This window comes from Vulpes lagopus, chromosome 8, assembly GCF_018345385.1.
Source record: "Vulpes lagopus strain Blue_001 chromosome 8, ASM1834538v1, whole genome shotgun sequence".
NCBI lineage: Eukaryota > Metazoa > Chordata > Mammalia > Carnivora > Canidae > Vulpes > Vulpes lagopus.
The window spans coordinates 4,591,559-4,619,544 of NC_054831.1; the positions used below are offsets into that span (position 1 = coordinate 4,591,559).

The 27,986-nt window shown below is 49.7% G+C and overlaps 1 protein-coding gene across 10 annotated transcripts in view; it reads right to left on the minus strand.

The window, feature by feature from the left end:
* AGAP1 (ArfGAP with GTPase domain, ankyrin repeat and PH domain 1) overlaps positions 1 to 27,986 on the minus strand; it is a 530,214-nt gene that overhangs the window by 175,069 nt on the left and 327,159 nt on the right. For all 10 annotated transcript variants that reach the window (XM_041766497.1, XM_041766496.1, XM_041766499.1 and 7 more), the window contains one exon: positions 8,425 to 8,593. In XM_041766497.1, the coding sequence (XP_041622431.1) occupies positions 8,425 to 8,593 (169 nt within the window). The remainder of the gene's footprint in view (positions 1 to 8,424; positions 8,594 to 27,986) is intronic.

The window sequence follows — 27,986 nt, forward strand, 5'->3', positions numbered from 1 at the left end:
ATAAAATAACTGTGAGGTCACGAAACCAGGAAGACAAGTTAATGGTCTACACCTCAAAGAGCTCGCGGTTTCATGACGGAAGCGACGGAATGGACACGTGCCTACACGTCAGCGGGACAAACGTATCCACGCGGAAAGAGCGGGCAGCAAGGATGCGCTTCTCACAAAAGCTGAAGGTGCTGAAACTCCTCTAAAGAACCGTTAACTCTGGGGCCTCCTGGTTTCAGACGCAGCCAACGATCTGACGTCTGGGTCCGAGCAAACCCCCCCAAACGATGGGTTACGAAATAGCCACCCGACGGCCCCGGTAAAGCCCGGTGCCCGGAAGCCGATGAGCACGGATACGGGTTTTTGGCTTCTCTCTGAGCAAACCCATCCTCGACCAGCCACGCTTCCATTTGCGAGCGTCCTACCGGGCGGCGGCACCCAACGTACGAACCGGAGGCTTGACATCGCGAACCAGGCCCCAAGTGCGCAACGGGAAGGGGTGACCGAGGCAGAAAGGCGCCCCCTCCTCCCCGGGGGGTCCCCGCTGCGCGGCCCACGACCCGGGAGACGCACGTGAGCCCCACGCCTCGCCCCGGCGCCCGGCCCAGGCCCAGGCCCAGGCCCAGGCCCAGACCCGGCGTCCTCCCCGCGCTCTCCAGACCATTTGAAACTAAACAAAGAAAAACTTTGTTTCTAGGAGACAACAGCGGATCCGGGTTGGATGTCGCCGCTATTTATTTATTTATTTTTTAATAGCTATTACCACTGTAACAGCAGCTTAGCGGCTCGGCGTCTGCAGTGTGAGCAGTTTTGATAAACAGCCTCTGCGGGCCACACAACGGGGATAATGTATCCTTAAGTACCGCCAATGAGCTGCCATTCTGCACAGCCAATTACTTCTGTGCGTCTGTCACTCAAAGGAAAAATGGCTGAGCCCATTAGATCAAACCTTTGTCACTGTTCCTAATGCACTCTTAGGCCTCATTAATCTCCGGGAGCAGCAACAGAGCCGTCGGTGTCTCATTGCCCCCCCCGAGCAGGCCCACGTGAAGCCTCTCATCTCTCCCCCAAGTGCACGGCGTTAATCAAGCTCTCCTTATTACCCCAGTCCCTGTCACGGCGGAGAGCGCGCTCCCTCTTAAATGCTCTCATTATGACCCATCTTTAGAGCCGGCTAAGTGGAAAAAAAGAGAGAGGGAGAGAGGGAGAAAGAGGACGGGAGAGAAAGAGGAGAGGAAAAAGCAAGTCCGATCACATTAATATTCATGACAATAATTAGTATTCTAGGTCACTGAATATTCATGCTATTAGTTTGGTTTTTTATGGGTTTGCTGGATGTCCTGATTACTGAAGTGTGGAGGCAAACAGCATGGTTGAGACTTTAGATGTCGACGGCGGTTCAATACTCCAAACACATCGAGATCCCCGCCCCCCAGCCCCCTGGAAAATCAGCCTCAACCCTCCCGGCGGCTTTAATATTTTGAAACCGCTGGGGGCCCGGCGCGGAGGGAGGGAGAGGGGGGCGCGGGCGAGGTTTCCCGCTACAAAGGCCCACGCGTCGCTCTGCTTGCGATAAAAACACCGTCAGCGGGCCAAATGCCCAACAAAGGCACACTTTCGGGCAGGGAGGTATCGGGCATCTCGGAACAGAATGTGGCAGTTTGGGAACAGAGATGGGCGCGGGAGGGGGACACGGCACGGGAGCCCCGTGCCCACGGACACCCGGGAAGTCCTGCAGAGCATCTCTGCCCGCCGCTCCCAGCATCGCAGAGGGAATGCTGTTGGGGGGGACGTGCACGGGCTTATTGTGTCCAACCCACGATGGCTGCACACGGGCGACAGAAACAACAGTGCCTGGCATTAAACAAATCTATGCAAGATTTCTGTCCGCTCTGAAGCTCCTGCTTCCTTCTGTTCACCAGTGACAAGCACCACGATAACTATGGGGCCCCACAGCGTCCTGGAGACTCGCCCTGGGCCACGCTCCCAAGAGCCACGGCAGGTGCATCTTCCCACCGTAACGGTGAGGAAGTGGATGTTCACAGGGACACCTGCATGAGGTCCTAGGACGGGCAAGGTGGGATGCAGTGTGGGGTTTCTGCCTCCCAAGGCCCTACTGTGGATCATCACTGTTTTCCTGTTGTCTACCTAAACGTCACAGTAACGTTCAGACCTGACAGGACTCTGTTCCATCGCACGTGGATACAATTCTATCCAACCAGCCTGGCTAAAAACTCGCATCAGAAGATACTTTTGGCCACGTGACTGCCTTCCCGGGAAGTATGCCTGAAGTCCCCATCGGGCGGATTCTCCAAAAGGTGGCTTCTGGTGAGGATGGTGACGTAGGTTCCAAGCCACAGTGGTGGGAAGGCAGATACTGGACATCCTGAGCGAGCGGACTTGGAAGAGAGAGACGTGATGGGGAAAGGAGATTTGACCAGGCCTCAATAAATGTCTTCTGGAGTCCTATTCTTCCTCTTTTTTGCTGGAGCAGATGCTTAAGCAAATTTTTCAAAAAGTCATTTGTTTTTGTATCCTTGTACGTCATTTAAAAAAAATTTTTTTTTTCTACTTTCACACAGTATTGATGGTTTGGCCCCGCATTGACGTCTAGGTTCAAAATGACTTGTCCTTAGAAAGGAATTCTTCCATTGTCTTTTAGCCTGTGGTGTTTGCTCTGAGAAGCCCACAGGCTGGAAGGGTTCCCTCCCCGAAGGTAAGTACCCAGGTCTCCTCCGATCTGGGACGCATCCTGGGATTGTGTGTTTACGGAGCCTCCTCTCCCCTCCAACTTGACATGGACTCTTCCGATGGGAGGCACCAACATGTCCTTCATCGCCTCCAGCAGGCTTGCTTCTGTCACATGTACAGTCACCAACAGCACCCTGGGCCATGTTCTTCAGAGCATTTAATCTATCTACTGAATTTTTAAATTTCTTTTTTTTTTTTTTTTAAAGATTTTATTTTATTTTATTTTATTTTATTTATGATAGTCAGTCACAGAGAGAGAGAGAGAGGCAGAGACACAGGCGGAGGAAGAAGCAGGCTCCATGCACCGGGAGCCTGATGTGGGATTCGATCCCGGGTCTCCAGGATCGCGCCCTGGGCCAAAGGCAGGCGCCAAACCGCTGCGCCACCCAGGGATCCCTGAATTTTTAAATTTCTAAAAAAAAAGATTCTTTTTAAATTTTCTTTTATAAATTTTTTTTTTTTTTGGACTCTCTCTCCATAGGATTTTCCTATAACCTTTAGTTTGTTTCACTTTATGAACACAACAATTAATCTCTTCAGTTTTCCTCCTTCCCCAAATATCACCCTCCTTCTTCTAGGATCAGTTGTCCTTTTGTTTATCTTGGTTCCTCTCATTTTCCCCGTTGGTTTCCACAAACGCCTTGGTTGCATATCCATGAACGAGAGCCGGCGGGTCCATGGGGCTCTCCTTGCAGCCTTCGGGTAGATGCGTGGCCCATGTTGACTGGTAGGTTCAACGGTGCAGGGCTCGTGGGCAGACTGGTGTGCCTCAGTTATGTCCCTCATGGTCCCCACCATTTACTTATGTCTCTCTGTGATGGTACCTAAGTTGCTCCCTTCTCTCTCAGCAACAGCATCCACATTAGATTGGAGGTGGGGACGCCAATGGCCGGCTCTTCCTGAATGCGTCCCTCAGCCCACCCTGCCCGATTACACAGCTGCTTGATGGAGTGTGGGCCACCCCATCTTCCCTGTGGCTCTTCTGCTCCACTTAACCTGTGATCCCCCAAGGGAGACCCGGGCTCAGTTATCAGTACACAAAGCAGCTACTTCGACGTGTTTTTCCTCCTTTTCCCCCCAAGCACAGGGCAAAATTTGACATCAAGATCATCACACTTCCAGCATTTCAATGTATGAAATGGAGTCAACATTCTGAGTTTGGGGAAGCACCTCCCAGTACTGGGAAGAACAGAACCCCCCCCCCCCGCAACCAGTGATTTTCTATCCAGTTGCCCCCCCTTGAGCATCGATCACCAACTCCAATGGTCTTATCTGTTTATCTTCTGACCCCTCCGCCCCCTCCAGAGTGCAAGGCTCCTGAAGAGAGGACTCTGTATGGCCTCTGAAACTCCAGAGCACTAATTGGGGCTGAGCAAACATACTGCCGACCCAGTAATGATGGTACATGAACGATACAGGAAGCAAAGCAGTAGGTATCCAAATCATGAAACTGGTTGGTTCGCTAAAAGTCAACGCTAAAAGTCAACACTGACATACAATTAGGCACTGTAATCTTTGAAATGTGAGATGCATTATGATCATATACTAGAAAATCAAGAGAAACATCTGAATTAATATCCCCACTAACAAGAGTTTAGTACGATGGCTGGACACACACAAAAATAAAAATTATGAGCTTTCTTATTTCTTGCAAAGTAGATGTGATAATAACCCTCTTCTTCCCTTACCCCCTCTGGAAAAGATTAGCCTCCCATTTCATCAAAAATTATAAACTAACAGAATGGATCAACATGATACATCTAAATGAAGAAAAGTGCCAAAATTTTACAGAGGGGTATATATTAGGTTTGAATAAATTGGGCAAGACTTATGTTCCAGGACAAGAAACTCAATACAGTAAAGATGTCAGTTCCTCCACAGTTAACTGATAGATTAAAAGCAATGCCAATTAGTCACAATGAGATTATTTTTCAGAGGAAGGAGATTTCAAGTTACTCTGAAGTTTACTGGAAAAAAATAACTGAGTGGCAACAGCCAAGAACAATGATAAAATGAGACAGTAATATCATTACCAGATATAAAGTGAATCACAGATCTAAGACATTGTGGTAAATTCATAATGGTAGTAACACAACGTGGAGACAGTAGGTCAACTGAATAGATTCTCAAGCCCAGCAACACAGTGATTTTGATTAAATGAGTTAGTTGTACAATAAAGGTGACACACACAGTCGTAGTAAACCAACAGAGAAAGGACAATTAGTTACCTATTTGAAAAAGGAGTTTAATTAGATTTCCTACTGTGTATAATTGACCCAAACAAATTAAAGGTGGATTAAAGGCTAAGTATTTTTAAGAAAGAAACAACAATAAAATTGTAAGACTCAGAAATACGTATATATGAGCTGTGATCTGTTTTCAGGATTATTAAAGGCTTTCTAGTCACAGAATTAAAAGACCGATGAAGTCATTATACGTATATATTTTTGATCAAGTATTAAAAAGGGACAAACCTCCACCTGTAAATAAGACCATAAAATTTAAAAAGCAAATAATAAACTGGGGAAATAACTGCAGAACACATTATAAAGTGTTAATATCTTCAACATATAAAGAGTTCTTATGTATCAATAAGAAAAAGACAAGCCTGGTACAAAAATGGGAAAAGATACATCTAAACAATTGCAATGTAAGAAATACCCGTGATCAATAAGCACGAGATGGTCGGTCTTAGTACTAACTGAGGAAATTCAAGTAAACAAAGCCTGAGATATTTTTATTGCTCGTCGGATTAGTACAGATTCCAAAAATGATAACAGCAATGCTAGCAAGAGGGTAAAACGGGTACTCACTTTAGAGATGGAAGGTTATTTGCATAACAACTTTTCTAGAAATCAATTTGGAAATGCATATCAAGAATCTTGTAAGAGCTTATATCCGCTAACTGAGTCGCTTTGCTTACGGACATTTATTCTAGGACAGTAACAAGTGTTATGCCCAAGGATTTAGGAACATGCACGTATCACATCTATGTAAATGAGAGAGTTACTAGAAGGGAAGGCACAAAACAGTGACCTGGTCCAGTAACTGAGATAAAAAAAAAAAACAAGTAAAAAGGAAAAGCATAAAAAGAAACAAACATCTCCACATCAACTTGGGCCTCCAGAACAAAACAGCAGAATTGAAATGAGCTGAGAAAAAAAGACGCGGTTAAGTAGCACGTGAAATTCTTTGGCAAACAGTGCGAAATATAGCTAAAATAATAACTATTTTTAGGTAAAAGTCCATGACTTAAAGCAACATCAATTTACTTCAAGCTAAATTCACTGTGTTGGAACTCTTCCCGTGAGAGGGCACCCACGGACAAGGGAACGGATGGCCACCCGCCCCTGACGTCACCTGCACGCTGAGATAAGGGTGCCATGTCCCTGGCACTGTGCTCCTGAGGACGTCATACCCCCACTTCCACGCCCCTACTTGTGACCTGAAAGGGGGAAAATCAAGCAGGCTCCCGTTAAGAGGAATTAACTTGGCTGATGGTTGGAAGAATGTACTGTCATGAGCTGTGTGAGCATGGAAAGGGATCCCAGCACGGCCCCAACTCTCCCATCCCCCTAATGCAAGGGCATTAAAGAGAAAGAAGTGGGTGCTGAGACACTCCTTCTCCTTAAGCTGAGGCACAGGACATGAGCCGTCCCATGCACAGGATGAGGTTACACAGCATTTTCTATTTACCAAATGTTACATTTTCCTTAGGAAAACATGGAGCAGCTCAGCAGCCAAGATTAAAAAACCCAAACGGCAAACATAACATGTGGAAAACTTCCTCATATCCCTGAGGCGCTTCTTCCCTCATCCTAGTACAGGGCAAATTCCTGTCCTTTATTACACCCAGCACAGGCACCGCCCGAGCCCTGAGCCTGCCCCACCTCCTAGGGTAGAGCGGACACGTGGCCCGGCCCCTGGGCCTTCAGGCCCCCTGTGCACTCCCCTACCGTAGCCTGCTGTAGGGCACTGCATTTACTTGTCTGCTGTCTTTCCTCCCCACCAGAGGGTGAGATTCTCGAGAGTAGAGATGATGTCTTCATCTTCTGTGTCCCCAGAGCCCAGGACCATACATCAGAAATGCCACAAATGTTTGTTGACTTGAATAAATAAATAAATGGATGGATTTGACATGGTGGGTTAGAAGGGAAAGTGGAAAATAAGTTAGTTTTAAGGTGTCTCCCTTGTGTGTAGGTTCTGGAGATGAGGGACTCCATTCCACAGCATACACAGCTCCTGGCACAGAACAGGTGCTCAAAAGATACTTCTTGAATAAATTAAGAAATACAAAGTAATGGAGACATTAGCTTTTCATTCAATACAGAACTTCGCCCCCAACCACCACCCCCCGGCCCTGCCCCCGGCCTTGGACACTCCTTTGCTCTCTTATCCCAGAGTTAGCACACCATCCTGAAAAGGGAGATTCCATGTATGTCTTAGAAGGAAGGTCAGCAGGTCCTAAGAGACCCTATCACCATTCAGGAATAAACTGATACCTCCTGTAGCAGAAAGCCCAGTCTTCTTTTGATTTTTAACAACAGCTCATGTTTGCATCGTACTTTATGAGTTTCCGAAAACTTTTTTATGTGTTATCTTACCTGTCATCACATCTCTGTCACATATGCAGGCCAGGCAAGATGCACCTAATATGGCAGTAAAGCTTGGCCAAGTTGGTTGTCCAACGCCACTTGGAATCATGAAGTAGACCCCAACGGACGCCAGTTCTGGCCCCTTTCTACTACCCTGCTTTCACCAACCAGTGCCACGTATGCCACAGGACCGTGGGGTCGGCACCATCCCCCTTTAAAAGCACCTGACATCTCAGAAGGGAAAAATGCAGCATGTTTAAGAAGCAAAGACATATGCCAGAAGGTACCACAGGACAGTAATTTATTTTGTGAAGACTGGATGTAGGTCAGAGAGAAGAAAGGGACTTTCTGCTGGAGAAAACAAATCCGTGTGTTGAAGGGTTTTAGAAGGGGGACTCAGGCCTGTTCTCTGATAAGTAATCACTGGACGGTCAAAGCCAGAGGGCAACCATTTGCAAAGACTCCTTCACAAAAATGAACCATGACATTTTGAGTGGCCTGCAATTGCACACAAATGCCAGGGATTTCAAAACACACCTAGGTTTGAGAAAGCATTTTCTCTGATCCTGAATTCCTGAATTAAAGAGCAAATTCTCTTTTCAAAACAGAGTAAAGAAAATTAAAGTTGTGTACAACATAAAACCAAGAGAATTTAAAGTTTAAGTCCACTGGTTTTGTTTAAATCTTGCTCCAAATAGCTCTTCCGGTTTTAAACACTTGGGTCACTACAAATACGTGTTAATCCTTGACACTTTCACAATTCGTTTACGTAGTTTTAGAAGGCTCTTAAATCCTCAATCACATGTCAGACTCTCCTTCCTTCCAACTACACACCTCTGGGAAGACCTCGTGGTTTGGTTTGTGCAATCGTGACTCAAAATGGTGCCACGTGCTGGCTGGTGGTCACGGAACCACAGGCGTAGGGGAAAATGACCAGCCACAGAAGAGACACCATTTCTAAACCTGAACGTACAATGTCAATGGCTCAAACCTCACTTCACCTCCAAGGCTCCGCACTGTCCTGCGGTGACCAGCGGCATCTACCGCTGCTGTCACCCTGGATTCTTGCGCGCGTCTGCCGTGAGCTTACCTGAATTTGGTGAGATGTGTAAACTGCTCATGTCCTTGGACAGGCCGTTGGTTTTAGGGCTGGAGATGGGCGCGCAGGCTGACGTGGCTCGGGGTGGCCTCTTCCCTGGGACTTTCACAGTGGTTCTCAGAAGATCAATCTCTTTACCATGAACATTCTGCATGTAGTCCTGTTCAAAATGTTAAACATCCAAGAGAGATTAAAAAGGAGACCTCATACAATCTAGGACACAAGGTTCTATCAGACGCCACGAGTTGTAATCCTATGACCTTTCCACTGTGGCAAGCACTTTAAAAATAACGAGGTTTTGATCTGTCTAGTATGGTGGCATCATCATTACACCGAAACCACAGCCTCCGTGTCCTGAACTAACCCAGACCCTGGAAATGCAAGGAGACGCAGAGAATGCTTCCATCGGGGGGATGAGAAACCAGCTGGAGAAAATAAGTGTCCGTATGAAGTCGTATTTTTTAAACTGCTGCTTATTACATAGCACACTAGGACCCCAGGCTCTTCCTCTAAGTTTCAGGTAAAATTCCAGGCAGTAGGAAACCGTTTTGTAACAACTGCTCTGTCTCAGCAGACGGCGACACCACCAGGCACCTAGAGGAGAATGAAGCTGTCTGGTGGGAGCTCAGGTGGAAACTAACTATAAGGTCAAGCATTTCACTAAGGATCAGGAAGTGCCCAAGGAGTTGGTGGTGTGCTGTTGAGCAACCACGGAGCTCATGGAAGGATGTGTAGTAGCTGGATGCTGAAAAAGACGACTTTGAGTGCTTGGTTCTCAAGCATCGTGTTTCTCTGAGTGGTTTACTGAACCCAGAAAAAGTGTCTTGCTGTTCCCCTCATTCGGCGGTAAATGACTAGCAGGTGACAGGGAACCACAGGGAACCCAGCCTACGCTGACCCAGTGATGAGAGACCCAGTGATGGTCTCCGTGGAGGCCACCTGATGTTTCCATGTGGAGTAAAATTTCATCTAAGAGTTGGATGCCGAGCGGGAGAACAGAAGCCAGGGGGAGGGGCCTACTGCTGAATTAGGAATTACCAGGCCTCCAAATGCAATTTCTGGGCAAAGTGTCCCTTGTCTCCACAGACATGAAATCAACCTCGCACATCAAGAAAGGACGTATTCTCAAATTCTTGGATAAATAGCGTCTTCAGCGTTTTAAGAGGAAACGTGAAATGGAATAAACACAGTCCTTCCTTGGCAGAACCTTGACAGATTCCTTTTACAACATAGAAGGGAAAAGCCGATAAATGCGTAGTGAGCATAAGCCACTTAGTTCTTAGGCCACGTAATTCTAGAGCTGCCAAACGAACCAGCGCGTGAGCTGCAAGGGACCCGGGGAGGTTGGAAAAGGGAGGTGTTTGCTGGTGACTGCTAGCCAACAGTCCAGCGATGCAGAGAGAACCAGATAAGTTCTAGAAGCAGAGTGTGAGGGACAGAGGCCCCAGCCAGTCTGTGAGATGAGGAAAGTCCGCCAGAGCGTGTCATGGAAGCCCGAGGGGGGGGCCCAGACAGTGGCGGGGAGGCTGAGACGAGGATCCCAGTGGCTTCTGGGAAGCAGGCCACAGATGGTTTAATTGCGGGATGATGTTCACATTCTAACCGGTTGGAGGGGTTGAGAAGCAATTGTGGGCTCATCAAACAGCAGGACGACCGCTGACAGAAGCCAATCACACAGAAAAGGAAGCAGAAGCACAAGATTCCAACCCAGGAAAGGAACCCAAATGTGGGGCCTCGGCACAGAGAGAGTGCAAGAAGAGGTGTCTTCTCTCCGCCGTCTGCAGCACGGAGGGCCAGCCCTGAGTGTCGAAAGCAGAGACCTCACCCTGTAACATAAGCACGTGCCAGGTGGAGGGCCATACGGGAGCCAACCCGGACCAGGAAAGAGGATGCAGGAATTCTCAGCAGAGGAGGAAGGGCTGGAAGAGGGACCAGAATGCGAGGGCATGGCCACGCTGGGAGACACGTTCTGATGGAGAAACGTGCAACTCGAGAAGGTTTAAAAAGCACCAGCTCAGGAGGAGAAGATGCTACAGGGTCTCTAGTGACTTCCTAAGGATAGAACTCAAATGGTCAATTCTTAGCAGAGAACAAATGCTCAAAAGGCCACACGGGGCTGGAGCCAGGAGGAATGTGAGACTGAAGACCACCGGAGAAAGGAGCCGCAGCTGCACCACAGTGGGGCAGATACAGACCAGCTCTTCACTGGGAGTGGGGAGGCTGGGCCTCCGTCAGCAGTGGCTACACCATCCAGAGGACAGAGTGGCCTCCACGAATCTGCTGTCAGCCGCCGCAGCCGGGAGCAGAGGCCCGGATGCACCCTGATCCTGCAGGACAGGCTGGCTGGACTTCGCCTCAGCCATCTCGACAGACCCAAGCCTCCACAGTCAAGATGCTTGGGAAACTCCTCAAAATACAATCAACTGTGAAAGAGCTATGGGTTTGAAAGGACGTGGCTGAAAGACACAGCAAGTTGTTACCATTAAATTAGGTTGAAGGCTAAGATGGACTGGAAAAGATACAGGGAACCTCATGACTGAGCTCGGGGGTGTGGAGGATGGTGAAGGAGAAGCACAAAGGACAAAGGAAGGGATCCTTGGTCAGTGGAGGGCTGAGGGTCAAGGTCACTTAAAATAAACACAAAAAAGGTTGTCTTTAAACATCTTGAATTTACTTCCATTAATACCCACCAAACACAGGCCAAGCTAAGCTCCGACATCAAAGTTAAGGCTTGTTCGTAATGAATTCATGCTCGCATAGTTACTCTTTCAAAAATATCAACTTGCTATAACTTTCTTCTTTAATGCCAATTCTTAACAAATTAAAATACAATAACAGGAGTGTAATTGAGCATTTATTGCTTATGGGCTCTAAAATGAGGCTAATCAGATAGTGACTAAGCCCCAGCGTGGGCTCTTTTAATAGGCGTGTTTTAACATACAATAACCAGGATATTTTATTTAAAATTATTATAGAAATGTACCAAGTGTCTGCTCTTTGGATTTGAACGCGGCAAGGGAACACATTTATCTCTGGCTCAGCATGGGCCAGGGAATCTGTTTTCTCGCTTGAGTTGGGCGCCGACACTTCAGAGGAACTAGATCTAAAAAAAAAGAACCAGGATATATAAACTCGGTGATTCTTGTAGTGCAAGCCCCTAAGATTCTTGCAGTCCTTACAAAATGCATTTCCTAATCCATAAAAGCCCTTCAACGTGATGCTTCAGAAACAGGTGGAATGCAAACATGCGCGAGCATGCGGCTTCGAGGTTCTCCCGAGAGGGAAACGACACTGAGTTTCCTGTTTTTGAAAGAACCCAACCTTTCATCTCACCCCAGCTTGGCACTTGAGGAATTAAAGCTAGGACCACTAACCAATGACGCCTCCTCTGAAGTGGGACGCGCAGCCCTACGAGGTCTGAGGTAGGGACCTCGCTGGGTGCAGTAAAGACAGCAAGCTTGATTTTGATATGCAAATGGTGCAGATACTACCCTTCTCGTGTTCCTTGTAGAAAATGCTGATCGATGATAAAAGGGGAAAAAACCCTTTAACAAGGCATGAGGGTAATTCAAAGCCAAGTACTTTTAAACAGCACTTAACAAGTCCCTGGGGCCCACTCAAGAGCCAGGCCCCCCAGAGGTGCCATCTCCTGCCCCTCAACAGCTTGAAAAAGTAGTAATTGCAAACCTATTTGCATTTTTCTTCTCAAGTTGTCCAGGCTCGCCGTGCGGATTATTTTTTCCAAGCAGGCGCTGGAGCAAAGGGACCCGTTGCCGAACGTGCGGATAGCTTGGTAACTGCGCCGCGTCCCCCTGCAACCCCACTCTTGCACCTTTGCCATCCCTTGTTTTTTACCTCTCGCTCCTAATTATGTTGCATCTATTGCCGTACACTTAATTAGCTGCATTAATGTGATTTCTTTTCACATAGTCAAGCAATTAAGAGCTATGATTGAGTTTCATTCAATTAGCCTCAACAAACATGCTAATTGACGTCCCAGATGCAAATGAGGTGCAATGAGAGAAACCTGCTAGCAATTGAGAGCCGTGTCAGAGACCCACAGCTTCCAGCTTGCTGACAGAAGCACGGCTTAAAGCGGCTCCCACCTTCTGGGGGGCTGCCTTCAGAGAGGGCCGTGGAGTCATTAGTGCCGCGGTGTATGGGATCTCTCCGGATACCGAGAATTAATTGATTTGCGGCTGCACAATCCTGTCCTCGAATCTCCCGGTTACGCGTGACCAGGACCTGGAGGTCATCAACTGGCTGGCGCCGGGCTCCGCGGGGACAGTAAGGAAGCCCTCACCCGGATGCCACAGGAGGCTACTAACGCAGCCCAGGAGCGCTCCCCAAAAGTGCAGAGGGAAAGGTGTGTAGTCCTGTCTTGGCCGTCTCAGAGCCCTCTACGTGCGTGATGGCCTATGTGGTTCTCAGTAAATGGTGAGTTCATCTTAGTCAGCTCTGGGGCATCTGGCGCTTGGACTTAAGCTCAAAATACAGCAATCCATCAATAGTCCCTAAAAATACTCTTACTATATTGATTCTCACTGCCTCCCATCCCGACATTACCTTTGGCTGTCTGCTGAAAGATGGGTCTGCTTGATGTGTTCACGGGGGTACCGAAAGCAGTTAACAAGATCTTAAAGCCAACCCCAAATGCAGAAGCGGTATGACTGGCATCTCAGGATGAGAGCATCTGAGTAAGACACGCGGCTTTGAGACTCTACTCTTCAAGTACAGATAATGCAATCAACGCTGCTCCGATTTTACCCATACTTTTTAAAAAGTATGGAGACTCGTTTTCATAATTAAATGATGCGGGGCGGGGGGGGGGGGAATCACAGGTTTTTGTTCCAATTAGGGTTTCCCAGTAAGTTCTGGTTTCTAATTGTACATAAATGCTTCGAAATTTACTATATTAACACATAAATGTATTTTGCCTGGGTTAGATCATCGTCAGGACAAACTGATACTTGCCGTGGCCAGTATTTCAGATTTTTCCTCTTTGCATGACCTGCTTGGCAGTTCTCAATAGGGTCCCCGATGCCCTATCCAGGGGTTCACGGCTTCGGGGCTATTTTCAACACATCCCAAGATACTGTCTGCCTCCTTCAGTGTTGAAATTTGTTTTTATGGTGATGAAAGCTGCTGGCCAGAGCACGAACCCAGGAGTGGAACCCAACTGTACCAGCCCCTAACTGTCATTATCCACTGCCATGCTCTCTAAATTAAAAAAAAAAAAAAAAAAAAAAAAAGGGAGTTTCACTGAAGAATGTTCTTGGGTGCCTGGGTTGCTGGGTCGATGAAAAGTCTGCCTCCGGCTCAGGTCATGATCTCAGGGTCCTTGGATCGAGTCCCACATCAGTCTCCCTGCTCAGCGTGGAGCCTGCTTCTCCCTCTGCCCCTTCCAGCCCCCAGCTTGTGCGCTCTCTCTCAAGTAAATAAATGAAAAAAAGAAAAAAGGCAACTACTGATTCTTAACCATTTCAACCCTGAGTACATATGCATCTTTTTAATTTTCTGAGTAATGACATGACAAGCACACATGGGTATTAGTGCCACACTCAGAAGCTGTCTGTCCTGCTGAAACATACTTCTGTGATTGTTTGAGTTGCAAGCTGAACTAGCCACATTTTTGTCAGGACACATTTTTACTCAAAAGAATGACTATGTCAGACATTAACTATGATTATTCAGTCTTGGGCCTTCGGCAGGTATTTTCTTGAAAATGAACAAAGTGAGCACTGCAGGAAGAACAGTGGACAGTATCTGTAGCTAGCGTATAATTTGAGCTTCCAGTGAGGATGAGAATCTTGGCAACTTGTATCTCTCCCCATGAGCCTGACACTTTCCAAATACTGATGCTCTTTCCTGACAAGATGGGCAGTGATATAAATGAAAGTAGCTTCTGGATATTCTATGATGAAAAGTGTCACCATTTGAAATGCAGCATACCTCTGTTAAACAATATTTTTCAATTATTTACTTATTAGAGAGAGAGAGAGACAGGCAGCGCACACATGTACACACACACGAAGAGGGGCAGGGGGTAGGGAGAAAGAGAGAATCTCAAGCAGACTCCTTGCTGAGTGCAGAGCCCAATGCAGGGCTCTGGATCTCAGGACCCTGAAATCAAGACGAGCTGAAATCAAGAGGAGGACACTTAACTGAATGAGCCACCCTGGGGTCCCTAAGCAGTATTTTTGAAATGAGCTATGCATGGTGTCACATGGAAGGATGAAAGGTCATTTAACCTGCAAGATGGTTCAGTGGATTTTCACTGAGCAGAGAAGGAAATATTTAGTGATACTGTTTCAGGTTCCATGCTGCATTTCTAAGTTATAATAAACTGTCACGTGTTGCGTCTTGGTGTAGCGTCCAAAAACAACATCCACAGTAGATCTAATGGCTCTTAAAATATTCCTCTCTTCCAGCTAAATACCTGTATAAGGTGAGGTTCTCAATATACTTTAATCAAAACAATGTATTGCAGCAGAATGAAGGCAGATGGCAGGTATGACAATCCGGCTCTCTTTTATTAAGCCAGATATCAATGAGCTTTGGAGAAACAGTTAAGACAATCCTACTCTTCTCAAGATTTCCTTTCGTTGTGCAAAATGCATTTTTCCTAAAAATGTTATTTATGTAATAATATTCCCTAAGGGTGGTTTATCACGCTTTTAAATAAATTATATGATTTTTCTTAGTTTTGATTTCTAACATGGTATCAATTAGATAAAACCCACAGATGGGGTGCCTGGCTGGCTCAGTTGGAGGAGCGTGCGACTCTGAATCTCGTGGTTGGGAGTTCGAGCCCTATGTTGGGTATAAAGATTACTTAAATAAAAAACTTAAGAAGAAAAAAAAAAGATATAACCCATGGAAACAAAAACCCTTTGGATTCCTCGGTAATTTTTAGAAGGTAAAGGAGTCCTAAGGCCAAAAGGCTCAAGAACCACTTGTCCAGTTGAATGTTCACAAAATGGCCAGGGGCTACGAGTGCACGTGGACTTTACACATGCAGCTGGGGGAAGGCAGCAAAGGCCTGGTCTATTCAGAGATAGGAGAGATGCCCTTCAGATTTGTTTGTCTTTTCCTGGAGGAAAGGTTTGACTCATTCTCCTGATTTTCACTATATTTCATGAATGTCCAGGTTCAAAGAGGGACAGTAGTTTGTATAAGTTCTATTTTTAAAAAATCCTTACTTCTGGGCTCGGGGGAAAAAAAAAGTATGTAAGAGAAGCCATTGTTAGATGCACTGCTATTCCCAACTCCATTTAATACTATTTTCAAAGGAAACTAATCTATAAAGAACACATAATACCGTCCATTCAAAGAGACTAAGCAAGTGTTCGAGTCCAACATTTCTGAATAATAAACAATAGGCTCATCTGCAGTGACAGGCACAGAGGAAACCGACACCCTAAAAATACTATGAAAATATCGTAAAACTAGGAGAATCTTCTGGCCATGTCCTTTCAGATCACATAACTCAAAAGAAGACAATCTCTCCTTCTCTCCAAAGGACCAGTCACAATAGCGAGGTAGGAGGCAGCTTCAAAGTAGAAAACCCTAGGAGAAATGATTTTTGTTTCCCCAGATAGCCAACAGAATTCCAGGGTTTCGCTTTCGGAGTCGCCTTTGTAAAGACCGCTCAACCAACGCTCAACGTGACGTGCGGCCACCGCAGGAAGAAGGTAACCCAGCAAGGTGGACGTCTACTGGTGGCCGTGACAAATGCAACAGCAAATCCAACAGTTATGACAGGTGGTTCCTCGGTGACCAGAGACATTACAGGGCCTGGTGACCACGTGAGGCCTGGCAGGGCGGCGGGCTGGGCAAGGATCACGGGGAGGGGGGCATTGGGGTGACGGGCGTCATGCACCGTGGAGGGCTCCGACACGCGGTCACGGCCGACCTCTGCGGCGGCGGAGCACCCACCACGTGTGGGCTGAAGTCCAACGTCAGCCCTGGGGAATAGGTTATTATGATATAAATCAAAACAGCAGAAAACTCCAAATTGAATTATGAATATACCTTTTGCTTCCCGATTGTCTCGGTCTTGACTGACCTAGTATATTGAGCTTTACACTGCAAGAAAGATTTTCCTCATTTTCGGTTAAATTGAATATTACCCAGTTGTAACCCATGCGTGCCCAAACCCAGCCCGCACGAAATGAATGCGTCGGGGATGAAAACGGCTTCCTGTCCTCGCGGTCACCGCAGGCCTCTCCCGAGGGCAAGCCTGAGTGAGATTTCACCGCGCTGGACCCCGAGGGGCCGGCCCCGTGCCTCGGCTATGGCAGTACTTTAATAAATAATTACAGCTTGAAACAACTGGACCAGCAGCCGGATCTGGGAAGTTCTGAGCCAGACAGGAACGCTCGTCATAGTGATATTCGATCTGAAGCTCTTTAAAACTGGAGACTTCTTGGGGTGAATCTGCTAGAACAGAGCCCTTAAAGAAGCGGATTTTAAGACAGAAGAGCACACAGTCTGTCTTGGGGGTGGGGGTGGGGGTGGGGGTGGAGGCACTACTGATCGTCATCCCTGGCCTTCCACCATTTGACCCCGTGCAGGACAGCAATCTCCCACATCCATGGTCACCCACCAGAACACTGGAGGACGCGCCGTCACACCTGTCTGGTTTCTTCTGCTGCCTTGCTTTTATAGGACTGACTCTGTTTCCCTGATGTTACAGCAGCCGAGGTGGCTTGCGGTGCTTTGATCAGATTCATTTCCCACAAAGAGCAGTCAATTAACGTTCTGATTTCCTTCCTTCGTTTGGAAGTCTGCAGAGGACAAAGTCGGCTTCCTTGTGGCCAGAGTTACGGCCGTGGGGACCCTGCCCGGGACCCAACCTCTGGGATTCAGCAGCTGTGTGCTTGGGGCCTGCTGCGTGGTCCCTGTTTCCACGTCTTTAAAGCCAGGAAGATGAGCAGTTCCCGCCTCCTGGGACCATCTGAGGATGCTCGGAGATCATGTGCGAACTGTGTACGAGGGAGCCAAAGCCCTCCAGAAACGACAGCTCTTCCTACTGCTGTCCAGTGAAAATCCTGAAATCTTTGCCCCCTGATTCTGTGTGGTCATTTCCTGAGCTAAACATGTTGTTCCCACCCGACAGGATAAGCCATGAGGGGTGACCTGCAAAGTGACTTTTCACTTTCCAGCACAGGAAAAAAGAAATCGTGTCCTCTTGCAAACGTGTGACATGTTCTACTTTTAATTTTTCTCCCTCTCCTCTTTCCATCCTTCTTTTTCTTTCTTCTTCTTCTTCTTCTTCTTCTTCTTCTTCTTCTTTTTTTTTTTTTGGTGGGGGAGGCAAGTACACAGTAGTCAGACATTTTTATTGCAAAATGCCGTCTGGAAAAGATGCAAAACAAAATTGCTAAAATGCAAGGGAGAAAAATACGGGGGAAAAACAAAAGGCCCCCTTCCCTTTGCTTATTGAGTTCAAAGGCATAACATGCAGCACCCTGCAGCAAATGGGAAGCCACACTAATTTTAAAGCCATAAAACGCTATCAAGTGCCCTGCGGGGCAGGACTACACTGAAGCTAGTGGCACCTAAATAAGACATGGTTCATTTACTCCGCAGCTTAGCCTAATGTAATCATCAGCGGATTTTCGCCTAGAGTTGTAACAGGCAAAGAGCCGATGCAGCAGAGGTGGCACTCCCAGCCATCGAGGGGGCCGCCGCTAGATTGCTGTTGATTAGAAAATTTTTCAGTTTTGACAAGCACTTAATGAACATAAATCGCACCTTGATTGGTTTCCATTTGGGGCCATGGGCCCACCTGAGAAGAGGCAGGGCCTCCACCTCCACCTCCTTCTTCCTTGCAAGACCTTCGCAACAAGCCAGCAATTGGGTTATGAGCCACAGAAGAAAATATTTATAAAATATAATAATGGAATTCAATTTCTTGGTGGAAGCGAAAGAGTATTTCCTCACGACCCCCCACGTCCATCCTCTCCCGCGGAGAGCTCTCAGTAGGGACTAAGGTCAGGGGAGAAAACCAATGGTCTTGATTTATTTACCTTTTTGCAAGAATTCTGGCTATAGTTAGGAACACTAAAAAAAAGGACAAAAAAATGACAACAAAACGAGATGGACTGGGTGTTGTGTACCGATGAGACAATGTCCCGTCGACTCCACTAGAAGCTTTTGAGACTCAAACCCACAAGCTATGTGGTCAAATCTGCATATTTACAGAAACATGTATATACACGTGTAGTATTTGTTTTTAATTAGAAAAGAAGGCAGAAGCGTTGTTTTTTTTTTTTTCAGTGTAGAAAAAAAAGAAGTTAGGATCTGGGATATTTGGTGGTTTGATATTTTAAACAAAATATGAAGACTTTTCTTGGCCTGGTCATGCCCTACTTATGCACAATCTGTGATTGACGTGAAGACAGCTTGTACCACAGTGAGGAGGCGTTTTGGCTGTTTTATTTGAAAATCCAAACACTTTACAAACCCTGAGAGCTCTATAAAATAAACAAGAAATTCCTTAGGCAGAAATAAGACTTTGATAAAGAATCTAACTTGTTTTGTGTATGCGCAAAAGGTCTGAGTTTTTCGGTAGTCATTCTTTCTAACCCAAGTTGTAGATATTCCCTGAAAATATTTATACTACCTTGGCGGGATCCTTCCACGGGTCTGACAGCATTGATAGGTGGAGAAATCATCCATCACCATGTGTGAGACTGGGTGAATGCCCGGGACAGCTCCCAGGTCCCCTGAAGCAGAGGCAGGGCAGCCCAGGGCACCAGGGCCGGGTGGCTGCTTTCACACCACCTGGGTTCCTCCGTCATTCTCTCTGTTCAGGACTGGGCCCAGAAAATTCCCCAGTGGGCCCTGGTTAAGACTGGACATCTCTGAAATTCAGCGTTTCTCTCTGCTTCTCGCATGTTGTAGTTTGGACAATAAAACCCGAAGCTTGGAAGGGGCATCAGCACACCCAGGTTCAACACAGCAGCATTACTGAGGGAAGCGATCCAAATGCCCATCCGCAGAGGAATGGATAAACAAAATGTGGTACAGACCCAGAAAAGAACATCGTTCAGCCTTAAAAAGGGAGGAGACCCTGTACTGTGCTCTAACATGGATGGCCCGACCTCAAGGATATTATGTTTAGTGATATAAGTCGGTAACAAAAAGACAAATCCTCTATGACTCCACTCAAGTGAGGAACTCAGAGCAGGCAAATTCAGAGACAGAAGGTAGAACGGTGGTTGCCAGGGGTTGCGGGGAAGGGGATGGGGCTTAGTGCTTAATGGGGATAGTCTCGGCTTTGCAGGATGGACCGTTTCTGGAGATTGGGGCCACGATGCTGAGGATACACTTCACACCACTGAAGTGCACACTCAGAAACGGTTAAGATGGTAACTTTTATGTTGTATGTATTTTACCACAATTAAAAAGACAAAACAAAAACCTTGAGCTCCTTTTCCACCTTGAAGACCTTTTTTTCCATCTTTTCTCAAGTGGAGCCTGGATAGGACTGTGACATATTTTCGTGGCTTAAAAGCATCGGGAGGTGGCTTCCTCTGCTTAAGATTTCGGGAACTGCAGGCCTGTAGGTGTGAGGACAGCCTGAGTGTGTGGCCCATCGAGCCTCACTCTTTGTTTGACAAGACAGTGCCGCTGTGGAGGAAATGCAGCTGATAGGACCCCAGGGGTCTCTGTGCCAGGGGCTCCCAGGCTTGGGAGAAGCAGGCCACCGGATGAGCGGAGAGAACAGAGAGACCACGTACATAGCAAGGGGAAGGCACACGGACAGGTGCACCCCAACAGGCCTGGCTGAGGAGTGTCCCTCAAGACTGCACGGAAGGATGAGCAGAAGTCAGTCTGGCGAGGAGAACAGGGGAGGACAGCTACATGTTGGGGCCCGGAGGCCAGAGGACAAGGCAGGTGCAAGCTGCTGGAAGGAAAGTCCAGCAGCGGGGGGGGGGGGGGGGGATCAGAGCCAGTGCATGGGGAGGCTGCAGGCGAGGCCTGGGGGTCCCACGGAGGGAGGCGTGAGGCCCCCCCACCTCAGCACAGCGGGGAGCCTCTCCATCATCGACACATTTAAAATAATCAAGTGGCAGGAAGTAACTAACATGACGAAAAGCACACGGCGAAGTGAAAAGGATCACAGGGAGAGCTGCCCCTCTCTGCACGGCGGACAGTGGCCGAGTTCTGGAAAACCAGGTGGGCAGGGCGCCACACCCGCAGGCCGGAGCAGCCTCGAGCCCAGGAGAGGCGGGGGTTTGGGGACTCCACCTCCGTCGGTGGGACTGCTGAGGTCCTGGGGATGAGCTCCGGGGAGGACGGAAGGCGGGGACCAACAGCCCGACCTGGTCACTGCGGTGCCAGAAATCACGAATGAGTGCGGGTTCCCACCGCGCATCAGAAGGAATCGGCCTGGGACGCCGATGGGACACCTCAGAGATGAAGGCAGGAAGGAGTTGTAAGATGCGCGGAGGTAAGGATGTGCCGAGGCCGCGGAGATCCACCTCACGGGACTTCCCGCCGTAAGACAAGTTAGGTGGAGCTCTGTGCGTGTGCACGTACGGCCTCTGTTCTTCTATCGTGACGTAGGTGCGTGTCCTTACTCTACTCATGTCAACTGCCTGTTGCCAGCTGCCCGAAAGCCCCTCTTGGAACGAGGCAGAGCGTCAAGCGCGATCTGAAGCAAACAAAATCCCTGCACGGAGCCTGTGGAGGGGCTGCCCCAACCGTGGGCCTGCAAGGCCAGGCGTGCCCGCGGACCCACGCTGCTGGGATAACTGGACAGCGATTACTGCGATTACTGCTGCGGCAGGCAGAGAACGCTGGCAGACCCAGGGCACAGCTTCTCCCCCAACCTCAACAAGGCCCCACGGACCCCACCCCCAGGGCGCACCCCGTCAGTCCCCATCACAACTAACCGGGGGTTTTCCGCTTCCCTGGGGCTGGCGCCGGCCACTCTAGAAACTCCCACTGCTTAAAAACCCGTTCCCCTTCTCCTTAAACAGGTGGTCAGACTAGAAGAGCGGGGTTCACTTGTGGCCAGAGTTCCAGATCTCTGCTCCTCAGGATCCAGTTTCCTAACCGGCGTTCACATGGATTCTGTGAGGACGTCAGCAGCGTTTTAAGGTTTTACGGCCTTTGTAGAACACTGTTCTCCCCTCCTCACGTAAGCTCATCTACACTCAGGGAGGTCTAGTCGTGCACCACGGTTCATTTTCTCCACCGCGTTTTCAAAGGAGAGCCAGGACCGTCACCCGTGAGGATCCCAGCCCAGGCAGCGTAGGAGCAAAGACACTGCATGAGCTCTGGGACTTGAGTCCGTGTGCCACACAAGTAGCGGCCTGGGTGCCTAGCACACTCTAGCCCCGGGCCAACGTGGGATCAGGGCACGGTCCCTGCCCTCAGCTGGACTATGCTGGACGGGGGCCGTACAGACTGGAAGGCAGCAGGAGAACAGGTGGCCTGCATGCAACCAGGGAGGACCTCTCGTGGAGGGAGGCCAGGAAGGGCCGCCCGCACGATGGGCAGCAGAGTGGACGGAGAAGAAGCCAGGCTGGGAAAGGACACCCAGGCCAGAGGAGGGCAGCCGGCAGCAGCACTGCGGCTTATGAAGGGGAAGCAAGACCAAATAACTGTTCATCACAAAATTCATTACGCTTCCTGCAGAGCGTGTCACACAGCACGCATGTGACATCGTTCTTCCCAGTTGGGGCGGGGGGGGGGGGCTGTAATCTCAGGGCTGTGGCTCATCCCGTGACTCAAAGGTTCTACATCTAGAAATTTGGGCTTCAAATCTACCATCTAGACTCAAGCTAGTGTGACTTCGGCAATGTCTTGGGGGAACCAATGCAGTGTCTCTGGGAAGAGGACTCCATGTTCTCCACCTCAAGCCATGAGGTCCACCTCGGCAGGTGCGCGAAGCTCGCCGAAGGGACGGATCACAGATTCGCAGTGGATCGTCAAGTAAAACGCCCTTATTTTGCACGAGGGTTGTATTTTTATTTTTTAAAAGATTTTATTTATTTATGAGACAGACAGAGAGAGGCAGAGACACAGGCAGAGGGAGAAGCAGGCTCCATGCAGGGAGCCCGACGTAGGACTCGATCCCGGGTCTCCAGGATCACACCCTGGGCCGAAGGCGGCGCTAAACCGCTGAGCCCCCCGGGCTGCCCAAGGGTTGTGTGTATTTTAAATGATGACTGCTAGTGGGTACAGGCCACAGTGCTTCTCACTACATAAGTATCTTCCTTTTTTTCCGTGTGTTATTTCTTTTGAGAAAAAGACCCACTCAGGAATTCATCCCAGATCTTTTTGTCATTCTTGCATCCGTAATGAAGGGGATTTTCTGTCTGATTCTGAACCCGGAAATTTACTGAAATCAGCATTCGGATGTGACAATTCAGAGTCCAACTTTGACTCTACCGACGTGGAGAAAAAAACAACCACCACCAAACAAGCGTCAACAGCACAGAGAAGCAGGTGCTGCGTGGCAGGGGCGTCTCAGCCGCCTGGAGAGGTGGAGCCACCCGGGGAGGTGGGTGCTGCGTGAAGGAAAGTCGGGCTCCGTACGTCAGGGAGAAAGGACAGAACCATGGCTCCTTCCACCCGGGGCCACATGCAGAATGGGGACGAAATCCCAGGAGGAGGTTTTCCCGCCCGCGTCAGCCAGGTGGGACCTGCCGGCCGCCCACGTCCTCAGGAGGAAGGTCAGCCTTCTGGGCGGGGCCCCTGGAAGTCCCTGGCCCGACCGCGTGGCCAGGAGCTCACGCTCAGGAATCCGGCGCACACACCTCTGTCAGCCGTGCCCTCGACGGTGCTCTCCCGACACGGAAGATGAATAGGTGGCGATGCTGGACTGTGAAGCCCCCAGGTCGGAGCTCTTTCTCATTATCCCCTCCATTTTTCTATCAAGGTGCTCCCCGAGGCTCAGATTTAAAAGTCCACAGAACAGGCTGCCCTTTGCCCATCCCGACTGTGATCCAGCGAAGTGTCATAAACAAGACACTCATACCTACCTCCCCCCAAGAAAGTGAGGCAGGGAGGGCTTTTGAAAGATCTTACAGACATAAAGGTCCTCAGAGAAGCAAAAACCCAGGCTGCAGAGCGGCTTCAGAAGTCGGCCTCGCATACTCGAGTCTTGCTGGTTTAGGGCTGTGTTTGCAGAACACCAGGTGGAGATGGGGGAGGGGGGCAAGTGGGCCAGCCCTGGAGGGAGGGTGACCACGCTGGCCTGCTGCTGCTCCAGGATCTCTTCCAAGGCTCTTCACAGGCCTCCCCTGGCGTTAGCACTGACGGGCCTGTGTCCTGGGCGGACACTGGGCCAGCCCACCCGAGCGGTGACAAACCCAAAGCAGCTTCGTTATTTTGGCCGAGCCTGCCACCTGGTATCAAAACTGGGGGTTATGGGTTTCACTTAATTAAAAATAGCGTCTGGAGAAAGAGGCATCAAGTGAACCGGGTGTCCCGGGCCCCGGGCTTCACCTTCCCGTGTGACCCAACGATCCCGCCCGGCAGCTCCAACCCTGGGGTGGGCTTCTCCTTAGGGCCCAACGGACTCCATCAGCCCGTCTGCTGAGGTGCCGGTAATGCCTCTGGCGTGACCTCTGAACACACGGTCGTCAAACTTCCCGCCCAAAGGACTCTTTCCCCAGATTTCCAGAGTGGAAGCGTCCAGCCCGTTTCTCAGGGTCCGCCGTAAGAGGCCCGCCCGGCAGCAACGCTGAAGAGCACAGACGTGTGCTCTGAAGCACAGGCAAGTTCCCGCTCGTATGTAGAAGGTGGGATGGCCCAGGCCCAGTGCACAGCAGCTGCTGCCACGCTCGGGCACAGGGCCAAGGTGCGGCACGTGTGCGTCCTCTCAGCCAGAGCCTGGCCGAGGCACCCGCCGTCCTGAGAACCGCGAGGGCTGAGACTCACCACCACTTCCACCTCCTATGCCCCACGTCCTGGTCCTCCCCACAGAGGGGGCCTGGCAATGCTTGACGGGATGCACAGTGAGCAAACCTGGGGTGGGAGGTACCGGCACGATCAATGTTCAGGAAGCCTTCTCGGTCTGGGGTAGGCTGGTCCACCTTTCTCCTACTTCCTCCTGGTTTCCAGAGAGACCGTCACGTCCTACGATGGGGCCATGCACAGGCATCCCGGCTTACAGACCGAGGTTCTCTCCTCCGTGAGAAGAATGTGCAAGGTTTCCAACAGCAGGAAACACGGACGGCTGGGGTGAAAGGCTTCCTTCCAGAACGTGTCTCTGTCACGTGGGGAAAACCTGCCCTAAACAGATGACAGGCGAGGCCCAGCTGTGTGTCACGGCCTCCGAGGGGGGCTGGTCTCCTAACTACTCTGTGCCAGGCCTGCACTTGGGGCTCACGATGAACAGACACTTCTGGGGATGATGCCACCAAACCGGGAAGAATGAAGCCTTGGAAGAAGATGGGGCTGGGAAAGGATGGGAAGGAAAGAAGAGGAATCCGAAGGAATGGGACCCGCAGTAAGTGACACTCCGGGGCCACCACCCAGTGAGGTCCCTGGCGGATGACCTGCCGCCTGGAGAACCGTGTCTGAGCTCTGAGAGACGGGCAGCCCTCTGAGAACAGCTTCGGGGAGCTTCCCTGGGAGCCGACCCGCTCCAAGCACACGGCGAGCTGGCCGGCCTCACGCCAACCCCACAGGGCGCTGCAGGGCCCAGTCTCCACGCCGCTCACGCCTGCTTCCGAAGCCACAGTTTCAAAGTGCACGTCACTCGGCTGGGAGGCCGCAGGCCTGGCCCGTAGCTGGGACCACACGCCGATGGTCTGTCCTGTCAGGAGGCTGGGGGTGTTTGCTCTCCTGCCAGAGCACTGGCTTGGGATTGAAACTTGGGGTTCGTGTCTGCAGGATGACCTTTTCCATAAACACGGCCACAGACACCTGTGTAATGAGACTGTCCCAGGTTCTTGAAGGATGGCAACTCCCCTCTTCTGGGAGATCTTCTTTAGGTGCATTCAATGAAGACATTTAAGCTTCCAAGATTTTTTTTTTTTTTTGGTGGCAAATTTAGGAAATGGTCAGTCTCCTGCTTCCATGGTATCCAGAGTGAGCTAAAGCCAGAGTCTGCTGCTGCTTCAGGATCTTTTCCAAGCAAAGCTCTGAGGAGATCGGCACTGCCCAGCTCCTGCAGCAGCCAAGGCATCGTCCGGCGAGTTAGGAAGCGAGAAGCCTGCGGGGACAGCGCACGCTCTACCTGTCCCAGGAAACTCCTGCCCTGGCCTGTCTGTCTGTCTGTCTGTCCAGGAGTGCTGGGGGGCTTGGCTGGGACTCTAATTTGGCCAGTGAACACCGAGTCCTGCGGGGGGAGCTGATGCCCGGCTAGGGGCCGATACTCCAAGGTAAGCCGAACCTTGCACGAGACGATGAAGCGCCCTCACCGTGCCGGCCTATTTCCCTCTGAACCTGATTCGATCCCTCACTCGGCCCCAGGTGCAAGAACCCCACCAGCTCCCTGGGTTCACCACGATCACCATGTTGAAGGTGGCTGGTGGTGGAGTCCGGGTCCAGCCCGAGGCGGGCCATGAGCAGCACACACGTGCATGAGGAATACATGTCTGTGCTGGGGAAGAGAGCTGCAGGGCAGCATGTTGGTTTTCAAGGAGCTGCCGCGTGGCCCTGCACGGTACCTATTCGAATCGTACGTGGTTCGTGCATCCTCTAGCCCAGGGCTCTCAAGCCCCCACCGCTCACCCCAATATGGAAGCATTACCTTAGCAGACTCCCATCCTCAGAAAAGCATGTCAAGCTCCTTTTGGGTAAACACGTCACCTAATCATCGCAAGTCAGTGCTACGCACCAGCAGTGGGCCCGGTTACTCCACTGAGAAACACTTAATCTTTGTAGAAAACTCTATTTACAGATATCAGATTACTTAGCCAGACTCTTTCCCTTTGCTCCCTGGAGAGACCTGGGCTGTGGGCTACGCTATTCTGGATCCGTGCAGATGACAACAGAGTGACACTCCCCACTTATGAAACCCAAAGCCACCGACCCGGGCAGATTTCCCCAGTCTTTAACCACCCACAGCAAATGTACCTGCGTGGGCTTCCAGCCATAACACAGCCCGGAGATTCCCAGGAAGTGGGGTGTCGCTGCGCGATCAGCGCTAACTGGTATCATTGGGTTCGGTCACCTTTTAAAAGTTCCTAGACTAACACAATTGGGACGGTCTTCACGGCGGAGAATTTTAAGACTTGAATTTGCAACACATCTGCATGCTCTCAAATCTGTCATGAGAAAAAGTCACGGGCATCCCTTTCATGTGTCTTCCCATTCTGAGCCAAAGACTGTCAGACAAACTCCGCGGTTAGGGAGCTGGAGCTCTCGGACAGCTCGGAAGAGGACGCGTACCTGCAACTCACTTCCTCTCCAAACTTCCATCCGAAGCTTGGTTGTGATAATAGAGTCAAAGGAGGATTAGGGGGAAGGCCATGCCATCTCTCTGCGCTCCAGTAATTAAAATCCACCCCCAAACTGCACTACTCCCTTAGGGAGGAGAGTACCTGCACTAGTAATTTCAGTTCCCAGGAGACAGGCATTAACTGAATTGCACTTTAAAATGATATTGGCTCTTGCTTGTCCTATAATTATAGCAAAGCCCTGCTGTGCTCCTTTTCCGGGCTCCAACAACACCCATGCACATGTACATGTGTGTCCATGTAAAGGAATAGGCGAGAGCTGAGGGGCATCACAAGAAGCAGCTCACGTGGGAGAATTTTCAAATAATTGATTGTGATTATATTAATTGAAGGGTTGGAATGGGAAGGGAGTAGGGATTATCCCTCCTACAGGAACTTTCTGGGACATACTGCTGTCACAAGCTTTTTCCCTTGGCAAGGAGAAGCAAACGTCCCTCTGATCAAGCCTGGGCTTAGCAGGCGAGTGTAAGGTAGCTTGGAAGGCTCATCGGTCAGACCTCACTTTGTCTGGTCAGTGAGTCCTAGCAAGAATATTTTGATTACGCTTCTCTCTCTAAATAGCACAGAGTGACTGGGTCAATCATCAGACCTGTGCTCTCTGACATGAGCCAGCGAGAGGGCAGCTGACGGGGCGGCGCTGGGGAGAGAACCCAGTGAGGACCTGGCCCTGCTCTGGTGCTCTGCAGCGGGGCTGCATGTGGCGTGGGAGCGGTCATGGGCAGGCCTCCTGGGACTGGCATTAAGTCTCTATTGTGGAGGCCACCTGGAGAAGCAACCTGACTCTATTCCCAAATCAGCCAAATTAAACCAAACACAAAGGAATTTGCCAGGTACCATGAAGATTTCCATCTCAGAAGTCTACCTGGGGGTAAGGCATGGGAGGCGTTCCCGTCAACATCAGACACAAGTCAGGGGGGATCCCTGGGTGGGTCAGTGGTTTAGCACCTGCCTTCGGCCCAGGGTGCGATCCTGGAGTCCCGGGATCGAGTCCCACATCAGGCTCCCTGCGTGGAGCCTGCTTCTCCCTCTGCCTGTGTCTCTGCCTCTGTCTGTCTCTCTCTCTGTCTGTCATGAATAAATAAATAAAATAAAATTAAAAAGAAAAAAAAAAAAGAAACA